The sequence below is a fragment of the Podarcis gaigeae genome (genome assembly GCF_964106915.1).
Source record: "Podarcis gaigeae genome assembly, chromosome: 1".
In the NCBI taxonomy this organism is placed as follows: domain Eukaryota; kingdom Metazoa; phylum Chordata; class Lepidosauria; order Squamata; family Lacertidae; genus Podarcis; species Podarcis gaigeae.
The window spans coordinates 113,779,974-113,795,390 of NC_139678.1; the positions used below are offsets into that span (position 1 = coordinate 113,779,974).

Genomic DNA, 15,417 nt, shown 5'->3' on the forward strand with positions numbered 1-15,417 from the left:
ACTCCTTTCTGTGGAGTATTTTTCCTAAGTGAATATTTTGATTATTTGTATTGATAAAATATGGCCAAAAAAGCCCACCATCCGATCGTGATGTGATTGTACAGTGTTTGTATTTTCTTGCATGTTTCTCCAAGGGACATGAGCACATGTATGAATGAGTAAAGCACCTCATAAATATTACTGATGTAAGCATACATCTTAAATCTGCTTCCCCTCCCCAGTGTTTTAACTAGGTATAAGTATGTTAGTGTGGCAGAAGCCTTTGTGAGCTAATATCACTCATGCATAAGAAAAAGTAATGCATGAGTGGTATTAAGTAGATGAAATGAACCAAGTAACTGAAAGAATATAGATTTTAAAAACCTACTATTTCTTCTGCGGGAGAATATAATTATGCCTGTGAATCTCATACCTCAAAGTGTTTTTGTGCCTTTGATTTTTTTTTCTTTAAAAAAAGACCAATAACAAGAAGCCATATTTTCCTTCTGTTTCCCTCATGATAGTAACAAACTGCAGAACAAAAGTCCTGTGTGCCTTTTTTTCATGCAGTCTTTACTTATTTTCTGGTGAATAGAAGCTGCTTGCATAACTTGAAAGTTGTTGGAACCCTAGAAACACCATTGGTGTTTCCCAGACACAGAATTGCTGGTTGAGAGTAATGTGGACTGTAACAGGAGAATTAATGGCCAGGGAGTGGGTGGGTGGTTTTTTCCTTGTGCACCATTTCTCTGCCACATCTCCCCAGAGAAACTTCCTTCCTCCATAAAGCTTATTTCCAGTCATTGAGCCAAATATGGGGTGAATGGGGGGAAATGGAGATAGTTCAGTTGGTAGAGCATGAGACTATTAATCTCAGGATCGTGGGTTTCAGCTCCACATTGGGCGAAAGATTCCTGCATTGCAGTGGGTTGGACTTAGATGACCCCGTGTCCCTTCCAACCCTACCATTCTATGAATCTATAAAAATGGAAGGTCACGAGAGAATCAGATGGGAGGAAATGGTCCAGCACCTACACATCTGCCTACTGATTCCCCTTTGCCCCCTACATTAAGCAGTTTGAGTCAAACTCAGGAGGACTGGGTTTTCCAACCCTCACGTAGTTCTGTCCTGGGTTTCTGGTTTTCTCATGAAATTCCATTGTTAGGTGAACAAGCTGAAAAGCTTTCACTTCAGCAAAACAGATAGGTGATCTGTTTTGCTGAATTGAAAGCTTTCCAGCTTTCTCGTGCTTTCATTTGTAGCACTGGGTGAACATGATTTTCCAGCACTTCTCCTTTGTGCTGAAATGAAAAACTATTTTTTAAGATGGTAAAAATGACTTACAGATCAAAAGGAAGTAATTCTGAGGAAAACTCTGTTTCCTGGGGGAAAATATTTTCCTCCTCCTATGCCAAGGATTCTAAAGTGGTGGATTCTGGAAGACTCTTTTAGAAGGTCACAAAGATCTATTATAGTTGGAACTATGGATTATGTGGCAAAAGAGGATTTAACTTAATCAGTGTCTGTAATGATAGGTGGTTCCTGAACAATCTCACAGTTCTGCAAAGGGTTTCTCATTGAGAAGCATTTGAAAACTTAACTTCACAGAACAGGGATGGGAAACACGAGTCTTTTAGATGGACTTCCATCATCCCTTACCATTGGCCATTTTGACCTGGGCTGATAAGAGCCCAGCATCATCACAAGTTTCCTACACATGGCGAACAAAAAGGCTTAGTATAATGTTTGGAAGGTTGCAATGGCCAAGAATATAACTGGTAAACCTTGTGCCAGGAAGGCAAAAAAGCAGTCGAACTTCTCTATTCTACCTGGTGGATCTTGATTTCTTACATTTCAGAAAACAACCTACACGATTCCTTACACAAGCCAAGGAGATAAATATGGACTTCTTGCAGTTATGCTTACCTGTATATAATGTAGTCATCTCCATACTGGCTTTCCATGTTGACGTGTTAAGTTTTCGTTGTTTTATTCTCTCCTGGCTTTGGTGGGTGGGGTGTTGTTTTGTTACTGCTTGTAAGAAAATATTGTTCACTTGCAAAAACCCAAGGAAAAAGAAGGAAATAAGCCTTTGGGCAGGTAACAAAAAAAGCAAAGCCCTTCCTTCATATTTACCCTATGTGTAAATATGGAAAGTGATGGAAATGGTATTACGGCTGAAAATGTTTAGTTGGTCATTTAAGGGAGAAACAATCTCTGATGCTTTTGCAATGTGGCTCATCAGGTTCCAAGCACAAGACAATGGTTGAGGCTCGGAATGGTGCCGGTCCAATCAAGTCTTACCCTAGACCAGGATCCAGGCTGAAGGCTCAGAATGTCACTATGGGCTCAGGACTGCAGAACAAAACATTTCATTGTGAGATCTGTGACGTCCATGTCAACTCAGAAATCCAACTTAAGCAGGTATGGCGATAGCATCAGGAATCACTGGGTTTGCATAGCGCATGCCACATTCATAGATCACGGGAGTCCTTTGTTTCGTATCACACGCTCGTCGGATTAAGTGGCTAATTTTAATTTGGCAGACCAAATTCCACTTTCCAGATGTTGGCAAAGGAATCCACCTGCCTTGTGCAAAAATATGGTACCAGATCCTGAATCTCAGGTTTTGCTTTTAAATTGGCAGATATATAAACCTCATAGGTGCTCAAGAACAAGTCTGAAAATATTTAGGCAGGATTTGCTAATGGCTGAGAGCCACTTCCTCTGCTGATGAGAACAGCTTGTGTACAGGCCAGGATGATTCCAGTCAGCCGCTGTGTGCTGGCATGATACTGGCTGCAGCCTCCCAGTGCTTAAATATATAGGGATGAGAATTCCCTTCTTTCCTGGATCATCACCATCCATCTGCTGCTGGCAATTTCACATGGTAAGACCAGTGCTGTCATCCAGCATCTTCTCCTCTTGCTCTCTTGATACACAATCTATCGCTTTGATTTTATTGTCTCCTAATGAAAATCTGAGTATACACAGATTTTAAGTAGTAAGTCTGGGAGGTTTTTTTTTTAATGTACCTGATTTGTACAATCATAATATCTAAATGTTCCGGTTGCATGGTTTTACAGGGGTTTTACTACTGAAATCTAAATCTTCTGCTGGAGCTCTATGCAGTTTATTTTCTTGGAGTAAGTTCACAGATTTGCACAGTAACTGCAGCAGGTGATATACAGTGTTAGTCAAACCCAACTGAAATCATTGGACTCGTGTAACTGAAGTCCCCTGATTCCTTTGAGTTTACTCCAATTATGGCTAACATTAGATATCATCCGGTATTAGGTAATGACTTTTAAACTGAACATTTTTTTGTTTTGTTTTACATTTCCAGCACATTTCCAGCAGAAGACACAAGGACAGAGTTGCGGGGAAGCCTACAAAACCGAAATATAGCCCTTATAACAAACTACAACGTAGTCCAAGTATTCTAGCAGTAAGTGTTGCCTGAGCGTAGCATTATATTTTTCCGTAACTGGGGGATTCCAACTGCATTCAAGTTTAGGTGTATGTCAAATGTGAATCTGCCAGTCCACACACAAAGGGAGTTAGCTGCTGCTGGAGGGGAGGAATTAACCATCTGAAATGGAACGAGTAGTGTGTCTTATTTTTCTTTTTAGAAATGCACTCCATCTCTTTTAAAGGCCGAAGCAGTGCACCTTAGGGGAATACATTTCTGCCTTTAAGCAAGCCTTTTTGCAATGTCCCGTTCTTCTCATGGTTCCAACTGAAGGCAACAGCAGGCAGTGCTTAAATTGAACCCTAGAGGGCGGAACAGACTCCACTGCATTTCTCTTGATTGTTTCTCACCTTCCTCTTGCCCATTCCTACGGCAGCTATTAAAACTACTGTGATGCTACGGAATAGTTCCAAGTCCTCAAAAAACAGAGCTTATCCTTCCCCACATAATTTCTCTTTCATGGGCACTCATGTCCAGGATACAGTGTTGGAAGATTCTGTGACCATCTCTGTGTTAGTGAAGATATCTAGAGGAGGCTCTCAAGGGCTGCTAGCCATGATGGCTATACTCTGCCTTAAGGGTCGGATGCAGTAATGCTTCTAGATACCAGTTGCTGGAAAGCACAGGAAGGGAGAGTTTCCTTGGGTCTTGCGTGGCCAGGAGGCCCCTGTGAGAACAAGATGCTGGAGCAGCTGGGCCATTTCCCTGACCCGGCAGACTCTTCTTATGTTCTTACGATGGGTGTGAGCCTCCTACAGAAAGAGGCTCCCCACTGAAGTCGGCGGCCATTATTTTTAATGAACCTGGAGTGCATCCACGGTGCGCAGCAAGCCAACCATGCCTAAGGAACGTATATTCTCAGTTTTAAAGTGCAGCACGTTCCAAATGACCTTTAGAAGCAAGCAAGCAAACAAACAAACAAACACTAATATCCTTGCATAATTATAAAGAATAAAATTAAAATGCTTCAGGCTATATCCACTTATTAGTTTCACGGTAGGGGAGCTGAAGCAGGTGCGTGCTGGAGCACAAGACCCAGTTAAGTGTTTAATTTGTATCTGTAAGCAGGCAGTGAGCTCTCAGGACCAACTTCATACATTGCTGCTTGTACAATGTTTTCAGGGCTTTTGACCACCACTGTTGTCTCTGAAAGTATAGTCAGGGTCCATGAAGCTGCCTACCTCAAGAGGTGCTATCAGGCAACTCTGCATACACGTCTTTCTCAGTTAATAAAGTGCATTAACCACTTGTGCATGCTAATTTTAGCTGTATCAGGAACTGTCGGGGGAAAATCACCTGCTGACTCCTATCTACAAATAGAAGCGAAAACCAAGAAAATAAACCGGTAATGGTAGGCTGTCAGTGCCCTCTAGAAAAATAATCACATTAACCTTGGCAAGAAACATTTTAGTGGGTCAATTCTGCTAATCCATATAATGCGCAGCGATATTGACATTCGGTAGAAGGTTAACCTTAATGCAAATAGCTAATTGCAGTCTGCTTTACAACATTATGGTATCACTTGGATGGTTTTAACCTCCTGGGCAGAAAATTTAAAAAGGAGGAGTGGAATTTTAAAGCACTTACTCATTTGCTTAGGTATTTATACCCCACTTTTCCAGGCAAAATCCTCCAGAAAACAGCTTACAACATAATCAGTGCAGCACAATATAATTATACATATACATATATATGTATATGTAAAGAACCTGTTAAAAATAACATTAACATATCCAAACCCAAGAAAGATAAATTACTAATGTAGCTGAGCTTGTAAGGAGGGCAAGGGAACCCCTTGGTTGTCACAAGCTGCTGAACTGGAACTTACAAACCATCTTCAAAGGGCGCTCCACATTTGGTGCATTGCACTCGTCTAGTCTGGATGTAAGCAGGAAACAAGTAACCATGGCAAGGTCTGCTTTTCTTTCCTAGGTAGGGGCAGAACTGGTAAACCAGCCCAAGCTGATAAAAGGCCCTCATTGCTGCTGGTCCTCCCTGTGGAGGCATAGGTGGCATTTATTTGTTTTGCGGCCCCCCCCCCCCATTTTATATTGTGAACTGCCCTAAAATCTTCGCATAAAGGGCAATTTACAAATTTAATAAATAATAACAACAACAAAAATAATAATGATTATTAGTGCTTTTTTCAGCTGGAGTGCACCATAGCACAATTCGGGCACCTCTCCCCGCCTCCTTCTTGCCTTTACATACAGTGGTACCTCAGGTTAAGTACTTAATTCGTTCCGGAGGTCCGTACTTAACCTGAAACTGTTCTTAACCTGAAGCACCACTTTAGCTAATGGGGCCTCCCGCTGCCACCGTGCCACCACTGCACAATTTCTGTTCTCATCCTGAAGCAAAGTTCTTAGCCTGAAGCACTATTTCTGGGTTAGCAGAGTCTGTAACCTGAAGCGTATGTACTTACTTATCAAACCTTTATTAGGCATTATACAAATAAAACCATAAAAGAGAAAATAACATGTAAAAGCCTTGAAATATATATAAAAAGGCTGCAGTTGGCTACATACATATATATATATATACGTCTAGAATCAGTGGTTTTCCTTGTTAACCTGCTCCTTGGAGGACGCTCCTTGAAGCGTATGTACCCCGATGTACCACTGTACGTCTGAGAAGCCCAACACAAACATTTCATGTCAGAACAGAAGCTGGCCTGCATATCCGAGTCTACACTTTTTTTTAGATCTATGACTCCACGTAGCTCCAAGCTGTAATTGGTTAAGCCGTAGGGCAGGGCCAATTTGTATTTCCTTTCCATCAGACTCCTGTGTAGCAGCGGCAGGCTTTAAGCTTTCCAGCCGGGCCTCTGCCATTGCATGTGTGTGCATTTGTGCAAGGGCCTTCCGAGCTGCCCTAGCCAACTGCCTGAATCTAAGAGAACGAGGGAGGGGAGGGAGTATTTATTAGACCTGCACCAGAACCAGGGGCGACCCCCAAACCAGCTAGGGAGACTGCTTGCCATAGTTTTTAGCACGTCAGCAGGTGGTGAACGTGGCTGTTGTCAAACCTGTTCAGGGCTGCCTCAAGTCTCCCAGGGATTGACTGTAACAACTTCTTGTTGAGTTCTGGCACTTACTGTTCTTGAAAAAACAGCACTTGTTGTTGTTGTTATGTGGATTCCCCCCCCCCCCTCCTTTTTGGTGGATCTCATAAATGGGTGAAATTACCATTTATTGTTTTTCGCCCCTTCTTCCTGTAGGCAAAACTCGCATTCCAGAAAGATATCATTAAGCCATTGGCCCCTGCGTTCCTTTCGTCTCCTCTTGCTGCAGCTGCCGCTGCTGCTGCAGTATCTACTGCTTTGACTCTTCCTCCACGTCCTTCAGCGGCTTTGTTCCAGACACCTGCAATACCCACGGCTCTCCTAAGGGCAGGGCATGGCCCCATCCGAGCTACTCCCACATCTATCCTGTTTGCACCCTACTGATGGTTGAATGAACAGCATCTCATTGCTACGGCCAATTGGAAGAGAGACCGGAGGAAGCAAATAAAGATTCCGTATTTTTCCAGTGACTGCGTTTTTAAGGCACTAACGCTTGAAAGCGGGTTGTGGGACTCTGCATCGACGGGTATTGCAATCTAGACAACAGAGGCTTGTTGTTGTTTCGGAGTTGGTTTGGTTTGATTGTTTCAACAAACACAACTTGGATCAATGGTTTACGAAACGTTTAATTGTGCACAAAATATAGCGAGGGTTCGTCTGCTTTTTAACTTAGACACACGACATGCATTGAAAAACAAAGAACATGGGATATTTTCCTGTCTGACTTGAAAACTAGGATCTTCCTCCCTCACTGCAGCAAAAACTAGGTGAAACAAATGCTTGAATTGCTGACGACAGCTCGAGAACAGATTGCAACTTATTTCCTTTGTGCTCCTGTTGCTAGGGATTGTGTGTTGTTTTGGGGCTCCGTGCTAGTGTATTTTGTGTAGTACCCGAGTTTTACCTCTCCTTCGATTTTAAAGCATTTTAGTTGCCGTGTAAATGTTTGGAAGCAGAGCAGCCCTGGAGCTTTTTCTTTTAAAGAATTTAATGTATGTCTTTAATTTAACATTTTATTTAGAGAGATCCAGAATAAGAAAGCCATATATGAGATCGTTAAGATTGTGACTCATTTACTATTTTCATTTAACTTATTTTGCTTTGGTTCCCACACCCCTCCCACTGGTGTTGCTAAACAACCGTTTCAAAAGAGAGTTTCCTAATTTATATGTTTACCACATTTTGCGCTTGTTGAGGCAGCGGACCAGTGTATTTATTCATAAATATATTTGCCATTTCTAAACTTCTTTCCTATATGATGACGCTACATAGAATTGTGGCTCCCAATGCAATAATGTACAGAAAATAAGATATTTATAAAATTAAGTGTCTCTTCTATTAATATATTGCTGTTCTGGCCCTTTTCTTCCCTTGGGTTCCCCCACTTCATTTTATAAAGGTGATCCGGATACCGAAGACACACCAGGTGTCGTTTGGGACAACAAGGATAATCTCCAAAAACATCTTTACCTGCAGTCTGTAAAGAGTAAAATATATGTGTATTTTTTAAAGAAGGCACGTTTTTAATAAATCAACATGGAAAAATAGCAAACTGTTTATTAATGAGCAAAAGAATTCGCGTGGAACCTTTAAATGAGACCTCTGTTTGAAAACAGCATCATTACAGCACAGCACACTAGGAAGTTACCAAACGGCGGCACAGTCACTTGATTACACCGTCATTGTTAATGAATGACTGAAATTATGAATACATGGATATAATGTACTTTGCATATCACTGTGGAATGCTTAATGTCTTGCTGTGCTGTGTTTTTAATTCGGTGAAAGCAATAATGGAAAACCGTATGAGATACACCTACCTAAGGCTGCGGTTCTGTGGTCCTTGGGAGGGCATTCCAGGAGCCCATAGGACAGATCGGGTCGCCCTCCCTGACGTTGGAGAAGAAGATCCAATGTCAGGTCCTCCCTGCCACCACAGGATCATTCAACCGGAGCACCTACATCAGTATGGGAAAAAGAGCTGTGTTGGGGGAGCAGCAGCAAGCAGGGTTAAAAATGCATATGTGTTGAGAGTCACCTCTAATTTTCTCCCTCCCTTTTTCTTCCCACTGTTTCCAACGGGAGGGCAAAGTTTTTTAGAAGATGGTGATGATGATGATCTAAGAACCTGGAAATGGATGGAACAATGCAGAGCATTCTTTTCCCTGCACTCGAGCTTGGCATGGCATAGGACAGGCATAGGCAAACTCCGGCCCTCCAGATGTTTGGGACTACAATTCCCATCATCCCTGACCACTGGTCCTGTTAGCTAGGGATGATGGGAATTATAGTCCAAAACATCTGGAGGGCTGGAGTTTGCCTGTGCCTGGCAATAGGGTAAGGTGGTTGAAGCACCTTTGGATTCCTTGCTAAAGTGAGCGATGCCCTGAGCACCTTTCAACATCCCTGCACAAAACACTTCCGAAATGAACTCCAGCAGTCTGGTGCCATTATAGTTCAAGTGGAGCTGTCTTTTTGATACATGGCTCACTGGCCCAGAAACATTCGCCATATGGCATCATTGAATCACACTGCTTAATTTGTAGCATAGTAATGCCACTAAAAAACAACAACAACCTGGAATTAATTTTGGATAGCCAGGTGAAGCTAGTGAACTTTGGGATGAATGGCCTGTGTTGTACACCCGCATATGTTTGGAAATTTCTAAATCACATTTGCTGCTGGGATTTTAGAAGGGACTGTACCTTAGCTACAACACATGGTCCAAAAGAGTTTGAAGGCTGGTGTGTGTAGAAAATGTGTGAAATGATGTGGAGTTATTTCTGTTCAAGCAGGGGGATCTGTTTTGGCATTATAAGTTTTAAAACACTGAATGGAAACTTTTGCCTAATGAAGTTTTGGAGCAAGATGATCTGCAACTGGTAAATGCCCATGTTTTAGTTCCTTCAAAAAGATATTCTGCTGTGGGTTATGGACAGTGCGTATTAGCCATTTGGAAAAAGAGATCCATTACCTCAACAATGGATGGGCTGACATTTGTTTATTTACACAAGCTATCTGGTGCCCATAACTTCTTGCTAGTCCTTTTCAACAGGAAGTAGCCACATTTTAGAGGGAGATCTCAGCATGGTTTCCAGGTGAAAAAAGAAGCCTGGGACCTTAGAGTGAAGGGCAGGTAATTAATAATGATAATAAATTATTGTTTATCCCAATTTTTTGTTAGGACAAGGGTTGCAGGTGTTTAGCCTGAAAACAGCATGGAGAGAACCAGAACATAAACTCTAATATATTACATTGGCCCATCTCTGACCATTGTTCGAAACTTCCATTGTTCTAGGCGCATTTTGTGACAGGGAATTTCATTAGCACAAGTACTTTCTGAGTTCTGGGCTCAGTACTGTGCCTGAGAATTCAGATTAAAACTGCAGAGTGGAGGGAAAGGAGGACCTTTTTCTGCCGTGCCACTTCCAGCTACTCTGAAGATGAGAATATTAGGGGAGTGGCCAGGGGAAATACTAGACCATGTGAAAAATGAGCTTAATAATTCAGCTGCAATTCATTTTCACCTTGATATTCTTGTTATTTAAAAAATGAACCTAGACATTCCATTGTTGCGCCCATAACCTAGGTTTAAGGTGCCTTTCAGCTCCTAGTTATCATATCTCAGTTTCTAACACTATCTCTGACCCAGAAGGCTTATTGAAGAAGACTGTACTTCTGGTGCTGTGTAAAGTTGTCACAAAATAATAATTGGTCTCCCTTTGTCCTTATATAGACAGTTTTAAGAAACAAATAATACCTTGTGTCAAGTGTCATTCCCCAAAGCGCACCTGAAATTTTAGCCACCTTGTCCACCCGCTGCAGCTTCAGAAGCATGAACAGCAGATCCGGAACCTTCCGAAGGGTTTCAGATTCAACTGCATTCAAAAGATTCAGAATTACATTCAGCTTCTCGAGCGTCTCTGCAAAATGACTATGCCTTTCAGGAAATTTGGGAGTACACAGGGTAATTGTGATTTGATAATTGAAAAATTCAGCTTGATGTGAAGTAGCAGAGTAGCTTAGAGCCAAAAAGGCTAATAACTCTTCTGGGTAACTGAATAGATTCTTTTAATAAATATCAAAATGAAGAACATGTTTACATGCTCATGTCCATACGAGCATGAGTCCAATCTCCCTTAGTTTCCACTTCACTCTTTACCTCAGCAAAGGGTTGTTACTTTATTCTTTATAAAGAAATCTCCTGGACAGAATTCTCCCTATGCATTATAGCGATCACCCTCTGTCTGACTTATTACAGAGATACAACTGTCTTTTACGGTGTCCTGTATTCTCCTCATAGACACACCACGGAGATGGCAGTAACAGCTGGACAGACAAACTCACTAACTGTCAAAAAATACTTCACAATCACATGATATGTGTTCATTAAAGAAACCCCCTCCCCCTTTTAAAATACATACAGCTACACAAATAAATATTCCACATTCAGGAAAATTAAACATCTAATATCCTTAACAGTAATGGCTTCTGCTCTTTATCCCACAAACCTAGTGTCCTGTGATGCTGCCCTGTCTTTTCTGTGAACCACCCCAAGACCTCCAGATATAGGGCGGTATGTAAATAATAATAATAATTTGGATGTGACCCTGGTAGCTTGAATTTTGTCTCACCTTTGCATCTGACACTATTAGGGCAAATGATGTATGGTGCTGAGAAGTATTGCAAAAAAAGTTGCCCTTTTACAAATCTTGGGTCCAGTCACCTGAAAATAATGCTTTGACATTTTTTGTTTTGTCTGCTTTATGACAGAGCTGTTAATATTATTGACTGAATTTGTTTTTATGGATTCTGTAATTTTTGATTCTGAACTTTGTTCCCCCCCCCCCCCATATATTTTAAATTAATTCTTTTTTTATTTCATGGTCCCCTTCTTTGGGAATGAAATAGTCAGTGAGTGGTGGGTGGGTGGTTGTTATCTGTGGTTTTGTGTGTGTGTGTGTGTGTGTGTGTGTGTGTACACGCACTTGTGTGTTTGTATTGCTTTGTTCCAGAGACGCCATCTTCGCAAGCTGATTGAGGGGGCCCAACACAACGCCCAGAGGTCACATTTGTGATGTCTCAGGGAGCCAGGGGTCAGAGCTGAACACCCTCTGAACATTGAGGGGGTCCAGACCCCTAAAAATATATGGGGGGAGAGGGAGAAACTGTCTCAGGTCCTAGAAGTTGGCGTGCATGCTTCGTTTTTATATTTAAGAAGCAATTAAGCAAACAAGCACACACATAACACACAGAGAGAAATCTACAGGAAATTTACCTTTGACTTTCAGAGGTGTTGTTCCTCAATGAATTATTCACAGGGAGAAAGAAGACTGGAGGCAAGCAATGCCACGTCTCTGTGGCACAAGTTCAGATTTCATTAGCTAACTTCTTTTCACCTGTGACAGTCCCCAGTCTGTAAATCTCCATGCCTGATGTAAATAGGATGCCATTATGCTCCGCTCCCCTTGCTTGTCTTCACACTATGGAGGAGGGGAAAACAGACTTCCTTGCTTCCTCCCTTCCCTTCTTTCCCTTCTTTCTTTCATTTCATCTTTCTGCCAAGCTGAGCCTCTGAACTGCCAGCTTTGGCATTAGAATCATAAATCAACTTCAGTAATTACTCCCTGAAAATGATTTAATGCAAGCTGTACAAAACTGATTAATGATACTTACGACCCAGAATGTGTGTGGGGCTTGGGGGGGGGGGAGGCGTGTTACAAAGTACATTGAGCGATATGTAATCTTCAAAAAGTTGATGGCAAATCAAATCCTTCCTGATGAGTGCCTGAAAATGAATTTTGACAACAACAAAACTTCCTTTGTCCCATTCCTCCTACGGTATTATTATTATCATCAGTCTGCTTTTATATTCTCCACACCTGAAAAGATTCATATTGCAGGTAAAGAATGAGTCCTTGCAGATGAAGCTAACCCAAAATGGCGGTAGAACATCGCCATTGCGGCTCAGAGCCTTTAATACCCTTTACTGTTGTTCAGTCGTGTCCGACTCTTCGTGACCCCATGGACCAGAGCACGCCAGGCACTCCTGTCTTCCACTGCCTCCCGCAGTTTGGTCAAACTCATGCTGGTAGCTTCGAGAACACTGTCCAACCATCTCGTCCTCTGTCGTCCCCTTCTCCTTGTGCCCCCCATCTTTCCCAACATCAGGGTCTTTTCCAGGGAGTCTTCTCTTCTCATGAGGTGGCCAAAGTATTGGAGCCTCAGCTTCAGGATCTGTCCTTCCAGTGAGCACTCAGGGCTGATTTCCTGAAGAATGGGGAGGTTTGGTCAAGTTCTCTTTTGCAGCCATCCAAGTTAGTGGCCAGCACCATCCTTCCTTGTTGAGGAAGAGAAGTGGTGGTTTAGTGTATGGCTGGCAGAACATCATGAAATGGTGCCTGCTATTCCAGCAAATGCGGTTTCATTATGTGGGCTCATCTATTCCAGCAAAGGAGGTTTAAAACATCGGGCTTGTCAGGTTCAGGGAATTGTGACAGGGAGTTGTGTAGAACAACTGCACTCGTAAATCACCTCAGTGTATGGCTCATAAAGTGCAGTAGCAAGAGGGCTTAGAAAGCTGGAAGGGGCAAAGGAGGAATGGCGATTTGGGAATCACCAGGCACTCCTACTGTATCAAAAGCCGATGGTAATGGAAGTGTGCCCTATCTCAGGTTGCATACACACCATACATTTAAAGCAGATCTGTCCCTCCCCGCAAAAGAAAATCATAGGAATTGTAGTTTACCCCTCACAGATTTAGCAAACTATAGTGTCTAGGAATCTTTTTGGAAAGAAAATGTGTTTTAAATGTGCTTTTGACGCATGGTGCTTATGCAGCCTCAGGGAAATAGCACCAGGGAAATGATTTCTCATCTCCAGAGGACTTCAGAAGCAGGTAGAAGAGGCCTCTCAAGACTTTTATCAACAAAGCTGATCTCTTTTGCAGCATCTTATAGTGGTAGTTTATCAGCAGCCAAACCTTCTGTAAATTACCAGAGTTCTTTAAAGTACACACAGATTTTATTTTATTTTAAAAAAGAGGACCTTTAGGGGAGGTCGATAGGAGCACAGCGAAGAGGAAAGGTAATTTCTCTTTCTTTTTTTGAGGAAATAGGAAGGATAAAAATAAAATGAAGAAGATGACACTTGCATGCAAGAAGAAAGATTACGCTCCTGCGTCAAAGGAGCTGCCTGAATATTTTTCTCTTATCACAACTGAGTGAGGAGATTAAAATGATCGAATGTTTGCAGCTCCATATTTCTAACACAAATAGTTTACAATTTCCTCCTCATTTCCCTGAGCTTGTCTGCATATTTCTCCCACTCTTTGTACTGAACTGTCTTTCACCCTGTAACTTTTTCTGTTTCATTTATCTGAAGCAAGGGAGAAGGTATTTGGGGAAGGTATTATCTTTCGTTTGCACATAATTGAAACCAGAGGACCTTCTCACATTGTTAGAACACGGGGGGGGGGGCATTGCCATAAACCCCTCCCTTGAACAGCAGCCTGGGCTTTTGAGTCAGACAGAGATTGGGGCTGGCCAGTTCCATCAGGCCAGCAGCACCAGAGGAAGAAACCAGCCTGAGCTCCAGCATCTTGACCAGGTCAGATCTTGAGCCCATGAATCAGATGGCCTCAAATCAGAACTTCTGTAGTCCGTACCTGCAGAGCATTGTGGAACCAACACCACTTCTGCTCCAGGGACCCACATTTCCCTTAGGAAGGGTCATAGCTTAGTTGTGGAACATATGCTTTGCATGCAGAAGGTTCCAGGTTCAAACCCCAGCATATCCAGTTGGAATGGAAATATCCCTTATCATGGGCCCAGGAGTCAGCTTCACCTGCTAAACAGCAGCCTGAAGGGGCAGATGGTGGAGTGACTCCACCTGCAGCTGATCAGCCTTCAAGGACACAAAAGAGAAGGCACTGATGAGAACCAGCTGGCTTCAGCTTTCTTCAGCAGAGCTTCCAGAAGCAGTCAGATACTGGCAACAATCCCTGTAGTTCCTGGCCCTACCTTGCTGCTTGTCTTGATCCTTGACCCCATGATCATCGGATTCCCTGGCCCCTGGACTGTCTGACCATGTGGATTGCTGTTTGTCCAACCCCAGGACTGGACCTGACTTTGGATACTGACTCTACCTCCAGGTAAGTACATCTCAGAGTACTTCTCTAAAGCCCTTGAAAGCTGCTGCCAGTCAATGCAGACATCAGCTGGATGATCAAAGGGTCTGACTTAGCTTATGGCAGCTTCTTATGGTCTGTGTCAGTATACTACTAACACTACTACTACTAATAATAATAAATTTTATTTATACCCCGCCCTCCCCAGCCAGAGCCAGGCTCAGGGCGGCTAACACCAATAAAATCACGATAAATACATAATAGGGGAAAAAGAGAGGGGAGAACCAATTTAAAATACAGGTTAAAATGCAGCCTCATTTTAAAGTAGCTGTAAGGGGAGGCCATAAGGGGAGGGAAACATAATGGTCAGACAGAGTCCAAACCAAAGGCCAGGCGGAACAGCTCTGTCTTGCAGGCCCTGCGGAAAGATATCAAGTCCCGCAGGGCCCTAGTCTCTCGTGACAGAGCGTTCCACCAAGTCAGGGGCAGTGCTGAAAAGGCCCTGGTCCTAGTTGAAACCAATCTAACCTCCTTGAGGCTCGGGACCTTTGGAGTGTTGTTATTTGTGGACCTTAAGGTCCTCCGCAGGGCATACCAGAAGAGGTACGAGGATCCTAGGCTGCATAGGGCTTTGAAGGTCAAAACCAGCACCTTAAACCTGACCCTGTACTTCACCGGGAGCCAGTGCAGTTGGTAAAGCACTGGATGAATGTGATCCCGCGGCGAAGACCTCGTAAGGAGCCTCGCCACGGCATTCTTCACCCGCTGGAGTT

At 42.8% G+C, this 15,417-nt stretch overlaps 1 protein-coding gene and 2 long non-coding RNA genes across 14 annotated transcripts in view; 1 reads left to right on the plus strand and 2 right to left on the minus strand.

Annotated features, from left to right (window-relative positions):
• ZNF385B (zinc finger protein 385B) overlaps positions 1-8,068 on the plus strand; it is a 183,178-nt gene extending 175,110 nt beyond the window's left edge. For all 11 annotated transcript variants that reach the window (XM_083710183.1, XM_083710180.1, XM_083710178.1 and 8 more), the window contains 3 exons: positions 2,226-2,404; positions 3,327-3,428; positions 6,673-8,068. In XM_083710183.1, coding sequence (XP_083566309.1) covers positions 2,226-2,404; positions 3,327-3,428; positions 6,673-6,900 — 509 coding nt within the window. In that variant the 3' untranslated portion in view covers positions 6,901-8,068. The remainder of the gene's footprint in view (positions 1-2,225; positions 2,405-3,326; positions 3,429-6,672) is intronic.
• LOC310833647 overlaps positions 1-15,417 on the minus strand; it is a 233,022-nt gene that overhangs the window by 190,880 nt on the left and 26,725 nt on the right. The gene's annotated exons all lie outside the window — the stretch shown is intronic.
• Positions 7,514-11,268, minus strand: LOC310833655. Of its 2 annotated transcripts, none has more exons than XR_014558863.1 (4): positions 11,028-11,268; positions 10,277-10,394; positions 8,337-8,474; positions 7,514-7,993 (listed from the first exon to the last, which is right to left on the minus strand). It is a non-coding gene; the product is annotated as an uncharacterized lncRNA (long non-coding RNA). The 2 variants fall into 2 exon arrangements; XR_014558864.1 differs by having other exon boundaries at positions 10,308-10,394; positions 11,028-11,051.